Here is a 22,328-nt window from a genome sequence, read left to right on the forward strand (position 1 = left end):
TCCCAACTGCCCGACGGTCTCACAGGAAGTTATCGAAATGATCTCTGGCGTGAAAATTTCTCACAATCACACGAACTAGTTAGTATCCTTTGCTCTCCAGCTGATCTTCGGTCCACTCCCAGAGTGCCTTGCCCCATGTTTTCTCGTTCGCCCATTTATTGTTGTTGTTGAGAACGCCCACTGGGGTATAGAATCCCCCATTCCTCAATTGCTCTTTCTTGGCTCCGCTGGCGAGATACAGCTGGGTCAATGCACCAAACTGTGGGGAATGAAACAACAAGTTTCCAAATATCGCCATAAACCAACGGAGAACGAAGCTAGTCCGCTTGTTAGGTAAGTACAAATCTGTTTGGATGGCGCCTGTGGAGATTGTCAGAGACGACGCAGATCAGTCAACCATCGAAGAAGAGCAGACCTGGATGCAACGAGACCGATGTCAGCGAAGGATATCTTCGCGCTAGTTCCGCGGCGAAGAGAATATTTGCAGCCTTGGAAGCGCCATATCGCGTCCAGGGACCTGTCTCACATAATTTCTCGGTGGAGAGAATGGTATCGATGGTGGGGGCGAAGGTGTAACCATTGGATGCAACGACCACGATCCTCACATCTGGGTTCTGCTCAGCAGCTGTCTTCTCCAATGTCGGCAAAAGCAACTTGGTCAAGAGAGCGTGGCCGACGTGATTTGTGCCGACCTGAATCTCGAAGCCCTCGCTTGTTTTGCCAGGAGGCACTGCCATGATGCCAGCATTCAAAATCAGGATATCCAGCCTTGCACTGCGCTCCTTGACTCGCTCAGCCGCCGCTTTGACAGAAGCAAGGGAAGACAGGTCAAGCTGCAGGTATTCGATGTCGACTGTTTTCGGAGAGATGGCAGATCTGATCTCGGCGATAGCATCCTGGGCCTTGGACTGAGTCCTTGCCGCCAGGAAAAGCTTTCTTGGCCTGTGCTTCGCTAACTGTAAGATCGTCTCTTTCCCGATCCCAGTATTTCTAAACAGCGTCAGCTTATGCTTGGCAGACTTCTTATAGTATGTTGGCGTCGGACCCTCCTGTCACAAGTATCACCTTCCCCGTCAGGTCTTCGATGTTCTTGTCCGGCACAAACTCAACATTGGAACTGAAAGGCCACATTCCGGGGGCTGACAAATGGCAGTGGAGAAAAGAGTTGCGGCTTGCTCAAGGAGGATACAACCTATGCTCAGCACAAAGTGTCGGTTTCTCCTTGATGAAGAGCAGCTGCTAAAGGAATTGCAGCTTGTTCAAGAAGGATTCCAGTCTATGCTCAGCACCAAGTGGCAACTTTCTTCTGCTGCCAGGCTGCCAGGTTGCCTTGACCTTTTTATGTCATCTCGTCCAACCCTGAGCATACTTGCAGGACACCGAAACCCGACCGAGTTCGTCCTGTTGAGGGATCCGCCAGGCGGCGACGCAACGTCGATGTTGAATTGCTGCTTGCGGGTACAGTGGAATTTGTCCCCATACCATGGACTTTGTAGTAAGCCTTGGCACAGGCGCTATTTGTTAAGCAGATGAGCCTAGTCTCATGTTGCAGCAGATGGACGAATGAGCTCTCATGGCATACGGAGCAACCAATGGGGATAGAAGACCGAGCGGATATTGACCGACTGGGAGGCTACTAAGCCACCTGGCCCCGGATACAAAACACGTTCCCAGGCCTGCCACAGGGCGCATCTTGATATCCCAAACTACCAATGGTCAATCTCCCTTTACGGCTTCCTGCCCTCAGCAATCACAATCTCAAAGGAGTGTGAGTGGCCGGATGGAATGGCCAAATCATGGCCAATGCCGCTCGCCAGCGAAAGCGCCAGTTTGCCCCAAAAAGTAAAACAGGGTGTCGGACGTGCAAGAGGAGACATCTGAAATGTGGAGAGGAGCGGCCTGAATGCTCGAACTGCCTGTCCGCGAGGCTCTTCTGCGACGGCTATGGAATCTGGGGCGGAGGCACATTAGCAGTCGAACACGGCCGTAACAACGGCGTTGCGACTCGACCAGCAGAAGAATCCACGCCAACCCTGCCCGTCACGGTACCAGCCTTGTCCAGACACCACACGCCGATACCATTCAAGGACATCACACTTGCTGAGCAAGTCTGTTTCGACTACTTTGTCAACAAAACGGTGGCGAAAATACCTGGGGTGTTCCCGTCCAACTTTTGGACTGAGTTGGTTCTTCAAGCCAGTGCTTCCGAACTCCTGATTCTACATGCGGCTGTCGCCCTTGGCTCGGCACACAGGAGTGCAGACCTTAATCAGTACGGCAGTGCGGTTCCCTCTTCCTTCTCATGTTATAGAGAGAATGGCAAATTCGATCCACATGAAGCATTTGCCCTGGAGCAGTACAACAAAAGCATCTCTCAATTGCGGAAGAACAAATTCGAGGAGGAGAATATGGAAGAAGTACGCACCGCACTGGTTGCCTGCATATTATATGTCTCGCTCGAACTTCTGCGGGGCGACTACACGACAGCTGTCACACATACACGACATGGTTTGAATCTGCTGATTAGACTGAAGAGAGGTTTCGATCCACAGGCATTTTATCCTCGGAGGCTGCATGATTCGGTGGATGACTACCTGATCGAAGCTTTCACACGGCTAAGCCTTCAATCAGCGCATGCTGGATCTATCCAAGCCCTCTGCGACGTGGCTCATCCGCAAAGCCTTTCTTCAGCATGGGATCTGCCTTATGTGTTTGCCGATATGTTCGAGGCAAGACGGGCATTCGACTCGCTCAGGCATTCGATATTGACTTTGACTGAACAATGCCGCCGCCTCGAGGCCGGTGGGCAACAACCCTCCCAAGAGATCTTCGCGCAGCATCATCTTCTCCAGAGAGCGATGTCGACCTGGCTGCAGACGTTCACGGCCAGCGTCCCAACCCTGCAGAGGGTCACCAGTCCCCGGCACTCGCTAGGTATCCCGCTACTTCGCCTCCTCCACACCATGGCATCCATTCAGGTCGCAACCATGTTCAGCACTTCAGAAGCGTGTTACGATGACTTCACCTCTGACTTCACTTTCATCCTCTCAGAAATAGTCGCAGTCTACCGCAGGGCTAGCGAGTTCCACCACCGCCCATTCACCAACGATGTCCGACTTACAGGGTTCAGCTTCACATTGGACGTCGGCACCATCCCGCTGCTGTCATACGTGGCGCTGAAATGCAGGGTACCCTGGCTGAGGAGGCAGGCCATCGCGATCCTGCTGGCAGCACCACATCGGGAGGGCATCTGGGATGGCGTGGTGATCGCACACAACGCTGAAAGAGTCATGATACTGGAGGAGAACGGCCTCTTTGACCAGTTTGCCTTGGACCTCGATACACGGCCCTTTGACCCCCTCGCGGAGAAGAACGAGCGTTTGTCCCACATCCCCAGTCTACCAGCCGTGTCTCGTTTCCGCCACGTCAAAATTATCCCCAGTCGGGCAAGCACAGCGAGGGGCAAGCTGGTATGCTGGCGCCAGAAGCCTGATTGCAGTCAGGGATGGGAGGAAGTGGTGGAGGATTTTGATCTGACTGACCTTCACCGGGGCGAGTCCGAGGGTGTCGATTTCCCTTGCTGAACATGCCTGCCTGATTAGCATTTCCCCTGTCAATGACTGTGTATCTCAACCTGGTCATCAATCAGCTTGTCCGTGCGCGGCTGGTACAACCACCTCATGTCATCGAAATTCTCGGCATCGGTGGCGTCCAACACTTTTCCCTCACGAACCAGTGTCTCTCTTGCCGCCAGCGGCGTTCGTTGCACTTTGGTTCTGCTTGTCGCCTAGTCGAACACGGCATCTATCCGTTTCTGTCGAAGAGATTGCCAGAATCCGACCGCATCCTTCAGCTGTATCTGCGGCTTGGACGTGGGCAGAACAAGCAATCTATTCAGGGCCTAAATGTTTGCCATCACCTGTTTGACGCCCTGTCCGCTACTTGGGGGCAACGCATGAGCGGCATCATCAATGATGATCACTCTGCCTGGGTTCTCCAAAATCACCTCTCTAACACGCCCATCATGTAGGGCCACATACAGAGCGTTTCCTCATGCCCACAGACTGCGTCGATTATGCCTTGCCGTCTGACTCGGCAAATGAGGTCGAATTCTTGGCGAAGATATCTAGCAAGAAAGCCTTATCCCGCCCCAGCGCCTCCTAATCCTCACGTCTGCGGTCCTCCAGCTTCGTCTGCATATCCATCCTAATGACCCACTCCTCACGGTCTTCCAGCATGGGGACCAAGGGCCCGGGATCTCTTTGTATCGTACACGTGCGCTCATCATCGTTGTAGGGCCCCGTCACGCTCTTCCCAGAGATATGGCCCATCGCGCCCGCGACACCAGTAACTCAGCCCCTTGTCGCGCGGAGTCACATACCCCCTGACCGAGCGGCATCTTTCCTCCTTACTAATTTGTTTGCGAATTTGTCGTGCCAGCCCCTCCATAACAGCGGGCTGATGCCTCAACAAACAGTGTGATCGAAGCCTGCTCTCATGCCGAGAAAGTTGTGGTCCATGGCGCTGCGCTTTGCCGCAAAAGCTGCATTTGGAGTCGCGAGATCCGCTGGATTCGTCCAGGTTTTTTTCAATGCCAATTAAATTAAACCGTAACGCCGTCAGACGGCCCTGCTTGCACACTGCCGCTCTCGATGCTTGTTGTTCTGGCGCCTTGCTTCGAGCAAGTGTGTCGCGCTCATAGCAGTCTGTGGCAGAACTGCTTTTCTCCATTCGATCGGTGCATCAGCCTCAGACTGGTGCCTACTATGTAGCTACCAATGACAAAGCTGCTGCAAGGCTGCCTCCTCAGCCTGATTCTCATGGATTGACCCTGGTCTGAACCTGTTCTGTTTCCTTCCCTTGAACGCCTTCCAGATCAGATATTTTCCTTCTGCAGCCTACACTTTGTCCTCAATGTAGGTGAATGTATTCTCAATATTGTTCACCAATTGTCTAATTGAGCAACTATTGCCATGTGGCTTCTCAATACCACAACCCTCGAGCTCCACGAGTTCCCATCCAACCCTCCGCCTTACGCCATTCTCTCGCACACATGGGGCAAAGAAGAGGTTCTATATCAAGAACTGGGAACTCCAGGCTGCAAGAGGAAGGAGGGTTACCGAAAAATCGAAGGCTGCTGTGCTCAGGCCAAAGCAGACGGTCTTGAGTACGCCTGGGTGGACACATGTTGTATCGATAAGCGGAGCAGTTCTGAGTTATCTGAAGCCATCAATTCTATGTTCCGGTGGTACAGTGAAGCTCATGTTTGCTATGTGCATCTCTCCGATGTCGACAACGTCCACTTGTCAAGGTCTTTCCGAGATAGCCGTTGGTGGACTCGAGGCTGGACGCTGCAAGAACTCCTTGCGCCTATGCATGTGGTGTTCTACGACAGATCATGGCGCGAGATGGGGACCAAGATGAGTATGCTTGACCAAATCGTCGTGATCACGGGTATATCGCGCAGACAATTGTCGCTCCCAGCATCTGTGATGTACGTATGCGCGGCTGAGAAAATGCTCTGGGCATCACGAAGAGAGACTGCAAGAACCGAAGACGTTGCTTACTGCCTAATGGGTATTTTCGACATCAATATGCCTCTACTATATGGAGAAGGCCCGCGTGCGTTTCAAAGACTGCAATCAGAAATTCTGACGAAAACAGGCGACCAGTCCATCCTAGCATGGACGTCGAAGGATACTGCTCGAGCTGGACCGGACCTTTCCATCCCTTTCGCGAGCTCTCCGGCTAGCTTCTCAAATACCTCTTTCGAACGAGTGGCATGGGACGCAACTCCCGTATCGATAGACAATATCGGTATCTCTATCTCGCTGCCATTAATCACAACGACAGGTATTCCTGCACCTCCTGGCTATCCCTCCATGATCGGCATCCTCAATTGCTGTTCCGATGGCAGAAGAATAGGTATACATCTTCGTTTGGCCCCTGACGCCACGACCTACATGCGGCAGTGGCCAAGCAGATTGTCTCCTGTATTGACAAAGAGGCCAATTCCTCCCCCTCAGAGGATATATCTTTCCATGCTCGATTACTTCGCAGTGTCGCAAAAGCCCCCGAACTTTAAAGAGATTTCAATTCATTGCGCAGCAGAGAGCAAGCAGTGCTACCAGATATTACACGTATACAGTTATTCAGAACAGCCGATCTCGTCCTGCGACCAATTTCCAAAACAGCGGTCCCTCTGGCGTGTCAACTTGGCCATCGAGGATTGGTGTCTAGTAGTGCTCCAGAACAACCGCAACTCTTATTTTTCCTTGATCCTGGGCAACTATGGCCATAGACTTTGGAGCCATGGTGTTAAGGGAGACTTGACGCAAGATGCTTCCCGCAAGCTTTGGCCGATCTGGAAAGATATCAAGGGATGCATTTCTACGGAAGGTTACACCCCGGAGTACTTCAACGATCGGGCAAAATACAACGTCGATGACTCGACACTCACGGTAAAGATCCACCAGTTGCCTCGTCTCAGAGAGCCGTCCGACATCACGTACTTCAAGGTGGAGATTACACAAGCCAAAGGATGAGTCCAAGCTGACTCCGGATAAGAGGCCCAGGTTGGAAATCACACAGACAGAGCGTGAGTCCAACCTGTCTCGCCATAAGAGCCGCAGGTCCGGGAATTGCAGACTGAAGATAGGCAAGGGCTTACCTGTTAAATTATTGAGGCTCTGGCTAGCCTAGGCATGAAATTGCTGGCCCTCTCGTGGATGTAAGGACCCTGCCCGGCGCAATATTCCTGAAACGCAAGACTCTCGCGCCCAGAAGATCTCGAAAATGTATCAGTACGACGGTTACTGGCGCTTTCCCTTCGCTAGCACGTTTTTTGGGGGCAACCTCGCGGGAGCAAGCGAAATTTTGTACGCATTTCGACACGGTAAATCAACCTGCGTTCACTCGGCGGACGCCCGGTACCATTTGTTTACCAGTTGCAAACGTTGTCACCACATTTCATACATGGGATTCAAATCATACCATTATGCTGGGACTAGCGGCTCTTTGTCGGCGGTTTTGACGGCCACCATTACAGTCGCGCCATAACAGGGCGTTAGGCCCAGGCACCCAATCCCGGGGTAGGTAAGGGCAAATCGACTCGAAACCAGTTAAGACGATCCGAACCTTCAGCCAACTCTGTCGATGACAGTCCGTCGCCTCTCGAACCTCCAGGGCTGTGATGTTCTGTTCACAGGCGGCACCACTGCTCAGACAGCGCTCCACGAAAGGGCTCAAGCAAACGCCGCTGAGAATATCTTGGATCTGGTTCTGCGTTGCTCCCGAACTTTGGAGCTTGGAAAGCTTGGGAAAGGACTCGCGAAATCCAACCTTCGTGGGCAAGGGACAGACTCCTCGAGGCACATCCTTGCGGATGCGGCGTAGTCTCCGCTGAAATGCCGCGAACCGACAGAAGGAGTGAGGGGCCCCCAAGCTGGATTTGTTGCTGCGTTGTGTCTTCCAGGGCGTACCAGCGGTGATTTGCAATAGGTTACGGTGTACTGTGGGCAGGAGTTGAGACGTCCAGCCGTGCGTACCGTTGCGTCCATTACGAAATGGTAGTGTTAACGTTCCCTGATGGAGGTATTCTACAGCAGCCGCCAGGCGCCATTGTACATCTGTTTCTTCGCTAAGCAGTGGAAAACAGAGTAGCCATCATGGGTATTCCCATGATCGCGCATGCACACATACATCGACTTGCCGGCTAGCAATGCAGGGAGCCCGGTAGACCGTCCCGATTGGTTGGCCTGTGGGGTCATGCTGCTGTTAAGTTACAGCCTGACTTGGGCACGTCCAGCCTCCCCAAACCACTTGCTGCAGCCCCGAAGCCTGCGAATGGGGCACCCTGCCTGAGGCATAGCGCACCCAGCAGTACGGAGTAGCACCGCTCTCCAAAGCCACACGATTCACGATGAGATCATCACGTTCTCGTACCTACTGTGTACAAACAAACAGTGCAGCACGCAACTCCCCATTCAATTTTTGAGAGTCAACGGGACAATCATAACCTTTCGCCTTCTGACCGCCAGTCCCGTGATCAGCCTCAACCATGAGCTCGTCTTCAGGGACCACTTCCATCAACACGCCCAGCCATGGAACGGTAACGCTGCTCATCCTCGGCGCCGGCTGGACATATCAATTCCTCCAACCACTTCTGGACAGGGAATCACGCATTACATACGCGGCAACCACGTCAACGGGCCATGACAATACCATTGAATTCAGATTCGACCCAGAGTCCGATGATCTTGAGCCATTCCAGAGGCTACCATTGGCCGAGTATGTGCTGGTTACGTTTCCGCTGAAAGGTAAAGGACCCAGCAAGAAGTTAGTAGACATGTACGAGGCCACGCATGCGCGATCATTGAGCCACGACGGAGACCGCGGTGCTAAGACAACGAGCGAGACGAAATGGATCCAACTAGGCAGCACGGGCGTCTACACCGCCGTCGACTGGGTGGATTGCAACACGCCAATTGACGGTTCGAACGAACGAGGGATCGCGGAGGACGAACTCATCGCGCTGAGCGGCTGCGTGTTGAACCTTGCGGGTCTCTATGGCGCGCAGAGGCAACCTTCGAATTGGATCCCTCGAGTGGCGAAGACGCAAGAGCAGCTCAGCGAGAAAGGGGCACTACATCTGATCCATGGCATCGATGTTGCCAGGGCAGTCGTCGCGGTGGTGAAGGAGGATCAGCAAAGTATCAGTGTGTCGGAGCCGGATGTGCCGCCACTCTTTGGCAGAAGATGGATTCTGACCGATTGCGTCAGCTACGACTGGTGGCAGATCGTGTGGGACTTCAACGGCGAGTCTGATGAAGCGGCCTCCTCAGAAGGGGGTGATGCTGAAAAGGCGACAGAGGCGGACACGAAGAGCAAGTATCGCGGCTGGGTCATGGAGTTGATGGACAAGAAAGGCGTGCGAGCTTTGCCGAGACCGCCCGAGATGCTGGGCAGGAAGCTGGACGGGAGGGAGTTCTGGTCCAGACTTCAGCTGAGACCGGAAAGGGCGTTGAAGAGGTGAACAGCGGACGGGCGAGGAAGAATCCATCGCATAGTGAAAACCACGGGATGAGCACAGAACAGGAGACTCTCGGTGCACATGAGCTATACGCAGCATCGCCGGCCAAGGCGGTCATGCCTTCAACCTCTACCGTTTCGCTGACGATGGCGTTGCGACGATCGCGTTGCCCCCGATGCTAGCGAGTCTGGCGTCAAATTTGCCAACGTCGATCATGATGGCTCCCAACTCGAAATCTGCCGGGCTCTGCCTGACCCAAACACGGCATTGATACCCCAAAGTACAGCTCCGTGAGACGTCACTTTGGCGGCCTCATCAGTTTGACAATTGTCCAGAACGCCGAGTTCTATCTACATACAATCCGGGAACCTGGCTCGCACACACTCCACCATCTCATTGTCTCGCACTAGAAACAAGATGACTGTCCGCGATGCTGGAAAGGACGACGGGATGGCATTGCTCGAGTATCACACGGGAGGGCTGAGGAAGCCGTTCAAGTTGCTGAGTGGCGGACCGCGAGCTGAGCTGGCCCAAACTTCTGCAGAATGCTGGATTGGAGGTTGTCAGTTCGTAGCGCGGCTCAAAATCTTCCAGGGCTGTTGCTGGTACAAATTTCTTCCAAGGCGCATGCCAATTACAACGCAACCCTTGATGGCGCTCACGACAGCAGGAGATGAAACTTCTGTTTTTTGGAAATGTGCTCCCATGTCCAGGCTTGGTCCCGGGTTTTGCTGCCCACGGTAGTGGCGGGTTCGTCGCGACGCCTCCACACTTCTTCTATACAGGCTTTGGCTGGAAGCTGGAACGGTATGAGTCGAGGGTAAGCAACTGGTGACGGCTGCGTATGTAGTGGTAGGGTCAAGCAGAGTAAGCGACGTTTGCGAGGACTCGACGAGGTTCGGATCAAGGCTATCCACGTCAAACTTGGGTGATATTTCCGAGCTGCGGTTTCCAGAAGAGAAGGTCAATCCGGCCCAATAAGACAGCGGCGAGCTTGTTGAGCGAGGCTCAAACCACACGGCCGGATTCCCCTGCGACTACGGAGTACAGAGTACAGAGTATGATGTTCTTCATATTCGTGACCCTTGCAGCTAATCTCGAGATATCACTTGCAATCACCAAGCTGTTGGCAGCTTTCATTCCACATCCTGCGATTCCACGGCCAAGGCGTTCGTTCCTCAAGTGGCAATAAGTCGGGCATCTTATGAGTCGCTACTACCATCAGTGCAGTGTTCTACGTCTTGCTTGCCTTGGACTCCCAACCGCTAGGGGTGCATGGGTGGAGAAATCCGGGCCATCTGTGGTCGAGAAGCGGAATGTACATAGTGGTGACTAGGACTTGAAACTATGAATTGGGATAGCCCAGCAACCATGAAGCATGAAGCAATGGCTGTGAATAAGTTGCAGGGTGCGCTACTTTCGGCTATTTGACGTGTCGTTGTCATTGTACTGGCGGAGCTTTTTGATCAGTCCAGTCCAGTAGTTCCAGGGTGGTCTCCTTGCAGTATCCAATTCCGTAAATGCGCAACATCCGCTCTGAGATGCAATACTGCACCGCCCTCAGCCTGCACTCCCAGCTTCCTCAGAAACATTCGTTCCATTCACGTCCTTGGCGAAGCACGTGTAACACGGATCGCAGCATCGCCTGGAAATCATCCAGCTTGAGTATGTCGCCCGTCATGTCAGCACTGATCAGGTTCTCATCACCTGACTGTTCATCATCAGAATTTTCGCGTCGTCGCGTTGTGCCATTCTGCCTGCCATCTGACCGCTATTTGGCGCCTTCGGAAAGTCCTGTCGTAGATGCAGCAGCACGCGTCCTCTTCCTGGGAGACTGGATCGTCTCTTGGCTGTCCTCAAGACCTCGTTTGGTGGCTGGCGGCTTGTTCAGCTCAAAGACATGGATCTGATCTTCCTCCTGAAAGCCGTTTTCCGCTATTGTACCTTTAGCTTCCTCTGCGCCAAAGAGCCGATTCCGATCTGGCAACCAAGATCCCTTTTTTTCACTCCCGAATGAGGGATGGCGACGGATCTGGAAGAGTAGATTTCCAAGGTCTCGCCCATCGTTCTTGGCGAAGGATTGCAGTACATGGTACAGCGGAGTATTTTGGGACGTGAGAACCCGGATCCACCATGTATTCACCATGAAGTGAAGCGCAACATCGGCGGTGAGCGTGACAGTGAAGCCTTCCCTAATTCCTTTCGCAAGGAGGTGGTCCTCTGGTAACAGGTTCCAGCCTGGAAAGTGCAGTTTGTGAAAAGGAGCATTGAATCCAGTGCGTTCCTCTACCAATTCCTTCAGTTTGGCGACAGTGTCCTCGCACGATACGTTGACCGTACACCTAAAGAACTTGCAGGAGAGATCTCCGTAGCAATTGTGCCAGATATGGACGTCAAATCTTTCGGGTGGACGTGGTGTAATGGTGAGTGCTGGGAACCGTGTTTTAGAACAGTCCTTGCCGGTGAGTCCTAGCTCTTCGCAAGTGAACGGAGTTCCGTCCGCAAGACGAGTGTAGTGTATGTCACTAAAGACTTTAGCATCGTAAGACTCAAACTCTGGTTGGCTTCTAACTGCTTTGTCGACATCTTCCAGAGTTTGACACGTCGTCAAGTCGACAGAGACAACGATCGGTTTGTAGAAGACGACGAGAGTCTTGTTCGCTTGTGGATTTGGCAATGACAGGGTTACGTCACTCTTGACCTCCTTTCCAAGATCAGATTGATGGGGCGCGTCCATCGCGGGATTGTGTCTCGCGGAATGACAGATCGACTAGGTTGATGGTGACTGAGGTGGTGAGGTCGCGAACTAGTAAGGTGGTAAGGTACTAAGGTCGTGAACTGGTAAGGTGGTAAGGTAGTAAGCTCGCGAGGTAGTAAGGTTATAAGGTGATGAGCTCGCGACGTCGCGAGGCAGTGAGGTGGTGAATTAGTGAGATCGCGAGGTGGTGACATAGAATGGCGGTGTGGTGACAGATAAGTGAATCCAGTAGTGGTAGAGTCGAGGAAGAAGGTGAAGTGATCACTGATGGATCGACCCCAGAGCCACCTCGATGGGGGATCTCAAATGATTGACAGAATGTCGAGCCTTTTTTGAAGACACTTCGTGAAGTGATATTGTTGTGTCCATTTAACAGCTCGATCAGTGTCTGATCCTAGCGGTGTAACATTAGAACTTCCCGGTCGTTGGCTAGATCATAGATGATCCCTAAGGCTTGTCGTGATGCCTTTCATGTAAATGACCATCATCAGGCCCATGGATAGTGCGGTCTTTGACAGAGTCAGTCTGGGTTATCGTGCAGCGCCGAAATCGAGTTTCTTCGCCACACCCTTGAATTTACTCTCATCAACTACAAACCCAGGAGCAGCCGCCTCGGAAGCACCCATTTTCGAATCACCACCACCTTGTTTGGGCAAATTCTCTTTGCTGGTGGGGCGTGGATCGATCGTCCACCATACGTGTTCCAATGCTCCTCTAGCGGTGACTCTCTTTCTTGGGTCAAGCTTCAACATGGCCATGAGTAAGTCGACACCCACAGACCCTGCTGTAGGGAACATCTGCATGTAGAACGTCTTGTCCCGGACGGGTATTTTCTTGTCCAGATCGAAGTAGTCTTTCAGCTTGGAGACGCCAGGCCAGTTCTCCTCGTTGGGCGTCCCTACCGCCTCGCAGATCTTGTCGAGCTGAGCAACAGTTCCACCACCGGTTGCTAGGACTTCCTGGTTGGCTACGTCGGCGGCAGCGTAAGGTCGGCGTATCAGCAGCTCTGCGAAGACCATACCGATACTCCAGATGTCAATTGCACCACTATACTGCCTCGCGCCGAACAGCAGCTCAGGAGGCCGGTACCAAAGTGTGATTACTGCGGACGTCATCTGGTACCGTGGGTCTCCAAATGAACGCGCGAGACCGAAGTCGGCAAGCTTGACTTCTCCGTCAGCCGCAATGAGTAAGTTGTTTGGCTTGATGTCTCGATGAAGGATGAAATTGGAATGGCAATAGTAGATTGCCCGACACAACATCCCCATCCACGCTTTCACATCAGCAGCACCGTAACTCACAGACTTGTCTCGAATCAGCTCTTCGAGGTTGCCATTGGGGAAGTATTCAATGACCATGTTGATGTTCTGGTCTTTTGAGGAGAAGACGTCGAGCAGGGCGACAATGCTCGGATGCGAGATCTCCTGCAGATACTTGATTTCACGGATCGTGTCGACATTGAGTCCCTCCCTCTGCTGCGAAGGATCGACCTTGAACTTCTTGATCGCTACAAGTTTCGTCGGATCTGATCTTAGGTGGCCTTTGTATACAATGGCGTAGGTACCTTCACCCAACTTTTTCCCTGAGACACAACATCAGTCCTTTGCTACCAAAAGCTCGGTAACTCGAACAGACCTTTGACGTACTTGCTGCTGATTTCTTCGTTCATTTTCTCCGCCATATCAACGTCAGCCGGTTGTCTGTGGGAAGGTGAAGGTGCTGGTGGTAGTGGAGGTTTCGGGATTGATTTTCTCATGGCGAGGGACTTCGCTTTTGATGGTGACAAATTGGCATTCATATTTGAAGGGGACCGCGGCATCAGCGGTGACACCGCATTTGATGATGGCGCCATGCTGACCGTCGCTCGTGAAGTTGACGGCCCCTTAGACTATTCAGGTTCGAGTATTGGAGCAGCCATGCAAGGGCGCTTCTTGGTACGCGTTCTCGACCGGCCAGAGGTGCAGAACCTGTAGCCACTATAGCTGGGAGCTGCAATTGCCTCCTTTGGGGATGTGCCTTTGGCCCAGATAGTGGTTGAGTAGACTTAGACTGTGTTGATGAGCGTTGCACGAAACACGACGAGGACGCCCGTTTGAAGTGGGCTTCTCAACGAGGCTGAAAGGCTTGGCACAAAGTGATCTTCAATTATTACCAATAGCACGCATGTACTCCGCCGTACCTCGCAACGTGAACATGCAGCTTCAGTCAGCGACATCTCCGATGAATTTTGTGCCATCAACAACACGAACACGCTGGTTCCGTGCCAGCCACGGTACTTCTTCCGAATCCTAGTGCCATGTCAAGAGACACCAGACTATAGCTCTTCATACTCCTCGGTTGTCAGAATGAATACGCGCCAACCCAGAGCTGCGTTCTCCCTCTTTTCCCTGCTCCGGCCATCTTCGACAGGAGCGACAAAAGCCCTCCTCACAGACAACCACCTCTGCATACCATGTCGACACCAGCAGAAACGACTGCTTCACCGGGAACTGCCCATGAACGGCTACGTCCCTTCCCCTACGCCCTTCGTCCCTGACGTTCCCACGTTCCTGAAACTGATCGGCCGCGAACTCTCCAAACACGCCGGCAAAATAGAATCGTGGGAGGAACTCTTTACGCTGACATCTAATCAACTGAAATCACGGGGCATCGATCCGCCTCGGACAAGGAGGTATCTACTGAGGTGGAGAGAGAAGTTCCGGAGAGGGGAGTTTGGGATCGGAGGTGATTTTCAACATGTCAAGGACGGCGTGGCCGAACTGAGGGTTGTGGAGGTGCCCAGTCTGAAGAAAGATCCCACCACGGGAGCGCCGGTAGCAGGAACAGTCGCGATCGGAAGAAGTCCTGGGATGCAAAAGCTGATTGTGAATGTGCCGAATGGCTCAAATACATACGAACTATTGCCAGGACAAACGACTGGAGATTTGAAGAAGCCGCATGGCTTCACGCTGAAAAACGGCTATATCATCAAGGGCAAGCAGGTGAAACCTATGGCAGGAACGAATGGGAGTGGTGCTACAATACGGGCTGTCGAGGGTCTCTGGGAACACACGCGAGGGCGAAAGATCTACGGCGGTGAAAGGCGGCGGGCGGAGACGTTGCATAAGATGCGAGTGGAGGAGAACAAGAAGAACGCAAGATAGATGAGGGAACCGTCCCAGATCGGAAAGATCATTGCTGTCACTTTTGTACCGACCATGCGCGGATCATGAGGTACACCTGTACATTAACATCGGCTCCTGTACGCCTTGGCATGGGTTAGGCATTGACTGTTGATGTTCTGTAAGTGAGTTGGACCCCCCTGGCGCTCAGGGCGGAAGAACTGTTGAAGCACGTTGAATCCTCCACGATGGCCATGTGCGACGAATACATGATGCCCTGAAGCGCTTTGTGAAGTTGACACTCTTGCAGACCGCAAACGGATAGCGTTCCAGTCGCGCAAGCTTCATCTTCCATGCAGAGCGCTCCCCTTCACCGACACTTCGTAACACATGGACAAGGCGCCCCTCCATCGTGCAGAAACGTGGGAGTAGGCCAGCGATCGAGTGCAGATTATATGAAGGATGACCCCCAGGCACACAGCCGACAGGGTCAAGCATGGGTGGTCTAAACTCACTGCGAGGTCCAGCGCTGTTTGACCATCTTGTAGGCCCTCCCTTGCATCGGCATGGATTCCCGAGGATGTCAGGCGGACCCTGCCCAAGAGCTTTTCGAGGCGAGCATACTGTGTACCCACATATGAGATCTCGGGCGTTTCGGCTTGGTCTCAACTGAGTATGATCTGCGCCATGAAAATGCTAAGTGATACGTCGAGGACTGAGACAGTGGCAGTCGTCCACTGACCCAACACTCGCTGGCGGCGTCGAATTATTGCCTGTGCTGCTACTGTGTACTAGACATGGACGCCTCTTTGGCGTTTTCCTGGCGTAGGCTGACATGTGTGGGCTGAATTAAAAACGAGCATACCATCCCCAGCTTCGTCGACATGGCTGCGCCCGAGGCAACAAAGCAGCTGATGGCCCTTTCACTTCTGTGTACAAATGTCGAGCATTTATGTACTCTGTACCAGTATGGGTGTTGGTGGTCTCCAGGATTTGATGACGCGCCTTTGGGCAACGAATAGCCCTTCTGAGCTTGTTGTCAAGGGGTCGGCAAGTGTGGAGAAGCAAGCTCGATCTGAAGAAGCCTCTTTCCCTTTGTAGAACGCTACGTCCTGGGAGCCGCGCTTCTGACCTTTGGATAACCGCGTCAACTTGCTGCGATATACTCCGTAAGATTCCCTTCGGTCGGACACTCTACACAGTAATCAAAGAGGATCATGAAGATCCGTTTTGCAGATCCTACTACATTGGTCACGATTGATATCCCTTGGTGGACCTCGAGGGGGTTGTATCTCGCTCTGACGGTCCTTTTAGGTCAACGGCTGAGGCACGATGCTCATAATTGCACCATGCAAAACAGTTCGGTTGCTTGACATAAAATGCTACTTTAGAATTGAATCGTGGTGATTTGAACGTGGCGTACTCCGTGCGGAGTACGAATATGACGCTTGTCCTGTCGAAGGGAGCGAGGGCGCCTCGCCAGTGTCTGACTATATCAGACAACTCAAACCTAGAGGATGAACATTGTACCTCGTAACAGCAGTCTTGTTATCTCTCTGGATGGGGCGATGAGCATCTATCGGGGAGCATGTCATGCATGCTCTCATCATGTCCCAAGGGCAGAGATGAAGAGGTCCTCGCTTCATACTAAAGCGAGATCGTGCAGTGCTGCTCACAGAGAGCACCAGGGCTAAAACTCGCCAAGTGCGCTTGATCCAGGGGCACACGCCGGGGGAAGCTTTCAGAGAAGCCACCGTTAGAGATTGGCGTCCCTTGGGGTGGGGAAAATTCTCCTTGGTGCGTGCCACTGGTGGTTGGAATGTCGCTTCGACTCTGCACGATCTCGAAAGCAGTTTCTACTCATGCACCAAGCTCTATCGGAATAATGCCGGGTACGGAGTCCCTGGCAGGCTTTGGCGGTTGCACATAAGAATCCCGAGAAACACAAATCGCTAGTATTGATATAGTAGAGACAATGTTCGACGGAACAAACTGTTTGCAAACAAGGCGGCATAAGTCGCGCCTATTCGGCTACACAGCTGGGCTTATCGAAGTCGCAGCACGGCGACCTGTTCGGAGACGAGGGAAAGGCCGAGAGCAAAAACGCGTTGGGTGGGCAAACTGGCGGCTGTCACAGGTCCCCGAAAGCTGCAACTGCTTGTGGCCGGCAGAGAACAACAACTTGTGATGATCACGACTCACGTAGATGAATTCCAGGTGATAAAACAGAGCCGTGACCAATAAGGATCAGAATTGGGAATGATGCTGGCCCTTGACGAGAGTGGTTGCAGTGATGCCGCTTCCCAACCAGAGAATTGGCTGTGGCCGCGGCAGGAGTTGCTCGTGAAGAGCGACTCCGGAAGCACGATTCATTGGCCAACAAGGGATAGCAATTTGACAGGCCCTTGGGACACTGGAGGCTGACAGTTGAATGCCGGAGCAGCTAGCAGAGGGGCTTGGGCATTGACGGGCGGACGCCCGAAATATGGGCCGTGTTTAGCTGCAGCTTAGCCGCAAGTTGCTTGACCATGCCTGCACAACCTTGCGCCCAAAGCAGCCTTCGGGGCCGGTGCCTGCATACCTCCAATCTGCAGCCAAGCCTGCACCTTCAAGCGCGCTTGAACATATCGATGCTAGCTCGTAGTATCTCGCTCGAGGGCCAACGACGAAGACGGACTGGGTGTGTGACCAGGGGGAAAATCCTTAGCATCGACACCGGCACGGCCCTCTCTGAAAGGTGAATGCCTCCTTACTCTACGCCTGGCCGGTCCCTCGCCGCCCGTCTTTCTGTCAATTCGGTCAACATCACACACCTTGTTGACCACCACCAGTGACCGCCGTGTCCAATTGCGTGTCAAAGGTGCTCCAAGACTCGACCTGTTCATACCGCACGCACATCAACCAGGGCCCATGCTCTGGGAAACAGACTGATCGCCCTCCACATTATTGCGTTGCACATGCCATCAGCTCGTTCTCACCCTCCTCTCGCTCACCAGAGCTACGACGTCCTCCCACGCGATCTAGGTACACAGTACTCCGTACGGCGCAGGATACGGCCTGCTGTATTCTCGGATCTCTAGAAGAGCAAGCGAATCGAGGCGAGAAGGCATCCATTGATTCTGTCCTTGAAGAGTCGACTAAGCACGACGTGAAGACGTCGGCCATCGTTTTACGCACACGCCCACCAATTGTTCGCTCCAGAAACGTGGTGTCCTAGGACGAATACCCCGCGAGTTGAGGGATACCGCATGAGCTTGTTGTAGCTGCCTGAATTCATTCGATTGTCCTACGATCCTCCGCTGGAAGACATGTCTCTACCCGTGCTCTCACGGCCTGTAGCCGACCCGCCCACGGGCGCACTGCCGCCTATTCCGATGAACAAACCTCCCAGAAAGAGCTTGGGTCAAACGCCCTCACGACTGAAGCTACCTTCCAGACCTTCCGCACTTCAGACATCACAACCTGTTCAGTCAGCTCCCAACTTGTCACCCGAGAGAGCTTCGGGAGCATCTGTAACCAGGGGAGTACGGAAGGTTGTCAGCATTGGCTCATTCCCACAACCACCGACTGTGAACTCGCGGCCACCAACCTCGGCCTCAATGGCCTCCAGTACATCTATCAAGAAGAGGACTTCAGACGGCGGGCATAGCATACAAGCACCCTCCGGAAGGTCGAAAAAGTCCCCCAGGAACAGCACAGCCCCGAGTTTCCGCACATCTCAAACGCCCAGTCTCCTAAATTCAGCTGGCGACGGAATGACAGTGTCCGCTCGATACAACAAGAGGACATCCGACGCGCAGTCTAGCGTCCACTCTCCCCCTCAGAGTCGCAGCTCTTCCGCCAACGGCTCTTATTCGACGAGTGCCACCACATTCGAAGAAGGTGACGAGGATAGCCGAGGCCGGACGAAAGAGCTGGAGGATGGCAGCGCCGACCCAAAGACTCTCTCCAAGGGGAAAGAAGTCAAAGGCAACGTTATTGTCAGTGTCCGGGTCCGTCCTGACGTCGGTAATCAGAACAACACTCAAACGGAAGGAGAGTGGATGGTCGATGGACGAAGAGGACTGGTAGCATTCCGTGGAAAGGAGGGCGGCGATTACCACCTTGACAACGTCTTCACCACGCACGATGACAACGCCAAAGTTTATGATTCCGCAGCGAAACGGTTGGTTCGTCGAGTGATGGAAGGCTATCATGGAACAGTTTTCGCCTACGGCATGACAGGAACGGGAAAGACGTTTTCTATGCAGGGAACCATGAGCAGCCCTGGTGTGATTCCGCTTGCCATTACCGATATCTTCTCCTACATCAGGGAAACCCCACACCGGGAATTCCTCCTGAGAGTCAGCTACCTCGAGATCTATAACGAGAAGATCCACGACTTGCTGGCTTTGCCCGCAGGTGGAGTGGTTGGGCAGCAGCAAGAGGAAATCAAATTGCGTGAAGACAGCAAACGAGGGGTCTACGCTTCTCCGCTAAAGGAGGAGATCGTTCAGAGTCCCACACAGCTGTTGCGGGTCATACACCGCGGCGATCAAGCTCGTCGCACTGGTAGCACTCAATTCAACTCACGGAGCTCCCGAAGTCATGCTGTTGTGCAGATCGTGGTCGAAAGCCGTGAGCGCATCCCCGGATCTGGCTCACTGCAGGAGAATGGGAAGCGAGTAGCCATGCTTCCCGGTGGTGTTCGTGTTTCAACCTTGAGTCTGATCGACTTGGCTGGATCGGAAAGAGCCGCCGAGGACAAGGAACGTCGTGCCGAAGGTGCTCACATCAACAAATCTCTTCTCACTTTGGGCACCGTTATTGCCAAGTTGTCGGGAACCCGCGATAAGAATGGCAACCTGTTGGACAAGGATGGGAAGCACTTGCCTTACAGAGACAGCAAGCTTACTCGCTTGCTGCAGCCAGCATTGTCCGGGAACTCGCTGGTCTCGATCCTGTGCACAATCCAAATTGGAGCCGGTCTTGCCTCTGCCGGGAGTAATCACATTGGTGAGACCTTGAATACCCTAAAATTCGCTGCTCGAGCGAAAAACAACATTGTGAGTCATGCAAAGAAGGCCGTGGAGGAGCTCGGCAGTGTCAATTCAGGCCTGCTTGAGCGTTATCGGTCGGAGATCGCAAGCCTGCGAGCACAGTTAGAAGGGCAACAGAAGTCGGCAGCGGAAAAAGAGGAACGGCAGTTGGAGAGAGAAGCCGAGCAACGTCATGAAGAGCAGATGCTGGAGATGCAACTAGCGCGGACGGCTCTCAAGGAGCGCATTGAACACCTCAACCGGCTCATTTTGTGTTCCAAGTCGACTGGAGTCAACAGCGGAACAGTGTCAGCCATGGGTATGCACTCACGACTCTCGAACGGGACCGAGTTTGGGGCTCCCCGGTCTGTGCGGTCATCAGCGAGTCAATCCACGCTCGGCGTGGGACCCAGCCTTGGACGACATCCTTCTGTTGCCTCGCTCAGTGGTGCAGCATCTGCGTCGGCACATCTCTCATTCCAGGGCATCCCTGATGAGGATGAAGAAGCTGGCGGAGATTTTGGGGACGGTAGAGCCTCACTCCAAGCCCAGGTTCGAGCACTTCAGGCAGATCTACAGGACAAGACGCGATATATCTCGACTCTGGAGAAGAGACTCCTCCAAGCAAGGCGATCAAGCCACTCGCGAGTCTCCATGGCGTTTAACAAACCCACCGGCGACGACACGGAAATGCAGAGACGGTTGGAAGAGAAGGATGCCATGATTTCAGATTTGCAGAAGACCGTCTCGGCGCTCCGATCAGCTGTGCGGAAGCGTGAAATTGCCGAGCTTACTCCGGAGATGTCATCCTCCGAGTTCAAACAAAACCGAGCGCAAGGGCATCAAAGCAATAGCAGCAACGGCAGTTCCCATACGGGCTCGCAACTCAGTGGGCCGACACACCAAATATTGCCTGGAGGACCACGCTCGCCGCTGACAGCCAGCCCGTTAACGATCCTTTCGCCTCAAAAGGCGATGGACAAAAAGCGCAAGACGGTGGACGAAATGTCCAGAATGCTTGACGAGATGATTCAGGACAAGGTCGCGAGCGGCAAGCTGAACAACAGACGCTCTTCGTCGGTACGAGTGGCGTCGAGGGGATCATCAGCGCCCCGAAGACACTCTAGGAGGATGTCCGTGGCCGCCAACAGTCCCACAACAGGTCCGGGGCTTGGGACTATGGTGGCTTCCTTGCGGGAGCGCGACTCCGTGGTCGAGCCGAGTAGTCCCAGCTGACCCAAAGATTCCATCACGAGTACTTTCCACCATTACGAATGACGACACGACCAGGTTTTCTTGTGATGTTGTTGATGCCGCTGAAGGCATGTTTGCTTGGGCTCTCTGGGGGACAAACCGACGGAGGCCGGATTGGACGAGGTGCACGGAGTACGATTCCATTCTAACATTGAGCCGTCTTCTCTCTTTGACAGATTTTGAGCTGGAGGACTTTTACAGTTGCGAGCTTTGACAGCTAGAGTCGTTCTTTCACCCCAGTCGATGGGCTCGACGGCACTTTTCATTTGTACACGATATCCAGAGGAGAACAGGAAGAACTTCTCCAGGAAGCGATTCCGAGCAAGAATCCGCAGTCAGATACCCCATAGCATTTGTACAGTAGTTATATTTTGGCCGGCGAATGGGCCTTCTTTTGATGTGTATTGTGTATGTATTTTGGACTATGAGCTTCTCTGCAAAAGACTGGGTGATATGCTCTGAGTCGAACTTTGAAGAGTTTCCGTAGCACCTGGACCACCTTGTAGTGCCCAGTATGACCTCATTCGTCTCCATTGCGGCTGGATGCTTCATGCAGTGTTTCAGGGGTCGGACGGTTGGCGAGCTGCGCTGCCGGTTGTTTCAGAAATCGACCAACGGGCAGCCGGTAACATGCTGGGCGCGCATCAAACCTTCTCTTCCTTCCATCGTCCACCCTGATCACTGGTGTCGATGGTCTACTCCGTACCCTTCCGAACACGGAGTAGCTGGCACCTGCCGTTTCGTCGGCGGAACCTCGACTTGGTCTGTCTCCCCGTCGGCGCTTCTGGCTTCGCCCTAGCGCTGTCCCTTTCAGTAGTAAATCTGCAGTGAAGTTTACGGTCTCTGGAGATGTTTGGATAACTCACCTCAGGTTTGACAGATGGTTCGCGGGGAACGTGATCTGGCGTGCGTCCCGGGTATCCGCGGTTGGTACGACGTCGTCTCCATCGCCTCCATCGCCTCCCTCGTGCTGTGGACCAGACATACAATTCTCTGCACATCTTTACCTCAGCCTCCCGGGCTCATTTTCTTCTCACCCAGTTTTGTGCTACGTACACACAACGGAGCTGGATCTCTGCATTCGAGGGCGATCAGCATTGGACTCCGGGCTTGTTTTCGTGTCATCTGCAGCATCTTTGTCGTCGAGCCTTTCCTTTATTTTCTCT

General features: G+C 53.4%; 8 protein-coding genes across 8 annotated transcripts; 5 read left to right on the forward strand and 3 right to left on the reverse strand.

Annotated features, from left to right (window-relative positions):
* Positions 1-79: 79 nt before the first annotated feature.
* A1O7_01467 (uncharacterized protein) lies at positions 80-1,131 on the reverse strand (the record flags this gene model as incomplete). The annotated part of the gene is made up of 3 exons (XM_007755504.1): positions 80-360; positions 416-990; positions 1,046-1,131. The coding sequence occupies 3 exons, from the start codon at positions 1,129-1,131 to the stop codon at positions 80-82; spliced, it is 942 nt and encodes a 313-aa protein (XP_007753694.1).
* Positions 1,132-1,796: 665 nt separating this feature from the next.
* On the forward strand, positions 1,797-3,584 carry A1O7_01468 (uncharacterized protein; the record flags this gene model as incomplete). Its single annotated transcript, XM_007755505.1, has 1 exon — positions 1,797-3,584. One exon carries the CDS (start codon positions 1,797-1,799, stop codon positions 3,582-3,584), a length of 1,788 nt encoding a protein of 595 aa, XP_007753695.1.
* A 1,389-nt stretch (positions 3,585-4,973) lies between these two features.
* A1O7_01469 (uncharacterized protein) lies at positions 4,974-6,545 on the forward strand (the record flags this gene model as incomplete). Its single annotated transcript, XM_007755506.1, has 1 exon — positions 4,974-6,545. One exon carries the CDS (start codon positions 4,974-4,976, stop codon positions 6,543-6,545), a length of 1,572 nt encoding a protein of 523 aa, XP_007753696.1.
* Positions 6,546-8,059: 1,514 nt separating this feature from the next.
* A1O7_01470 (uncharacterized protein) lies at positions 8,060-9,034 on the forward strand (the record flags this gene model as incomplete). Its single annotated transcript, XM_007755507.1, has 1 exon — positions 8,060-9,034. One exon carries the CDS (start codon positions 8,060-8,062, stop codon positions 9,032-9,034), a length of 975 nt encoding a protein of 324 aa, XP_007753697.1.
* Positions 9,035-10,802: 1,768 nt separating this feature from the next.
* A1O7_01471 (uncharacterized protein) lies at positions 10,803-11,768 on the reverse strand (the record flags this gene model as incomplete). Its single annotated transcript, XM_007755508.1, has 1 exon — positions 10,803-11,768. One exon carries the CDS (start codon positions 11,766-11,768, stop codon positions 10,803-10,805), a length of 966 nt encoding a protein of 321 aa, XP_007753698.1.
* A 551-nt stretch (positions 11,769-12,319) lies between these two features.
* A1O7_01472 (CMGC/CDK/CDK7 protein kinase) lies at positions 12,320-13,641 on the reverse strand (the record flags this gene model as incomplete). The annotated part of the gene is made up of 2 exons (XM_007755509.1): positions 12,320-13,371; positions 13,425-13,641. The coding sequence occupies 2 exons, from the start codon at positions 13,639-13,641 to the stop codon at positions 12,320-12,322; spliced, it is 1,269 nt and encodes a 422-aa protein (XP_007753699.1).
* A 643-nt stretch (positions 13,642-14,284) lies between these two features.
* On the forward strand, positions 14,285-14,932 carry A1O7_01473 (uncharacterized protein; the record flags this gene model as incomplete). Its single annotated transcript, XM_007755510.1, has 1 exon — positions 14,285-14,932. The coding sequence occupies one exon, from the start codon at positions 14,285-14,287 to the stop codon at positions 14,930-14,932; it is 648 nt and encodes a 215-aa protein (XP_007753700.1).
* A 3,266-nt stretch (positions 14,933-18,198) lies between these two features.
* A1O7_01474 (centromeric protein E) lies at positions 18,199-21,144 on the forward strand (the record flags this gene model as incomplete). Its single annotated transcript, XM_007755511.1, has 1 exon — positions 18,199-21,144. One exon carries the CDS (start codon positions 18,199-18,201, stop codon positions 21,142-21,144), a length of 2,946 nt encoding a protein of 981 aa, XP_007753701.1.
* Positions 21,145-22,328: the final 1,184 nt, after the last annotated feature.

The sequence above is a fragment of the Cladophialophora yegresii genome, assembly GCF_000585515.1.
Source record: "Cladophialophora yegresii CBS 114405 chromosome Unknown aczIN-supercont1.1, whole genome shotgun sequence".
Lineage (NCBI taxonomy): Eukaryota > Fungi > Ascomycota > Eurotiomycetes > Chaetothyriales > Herpotrichiellaceae > Cladophialophora > Cladophialophora yegresii.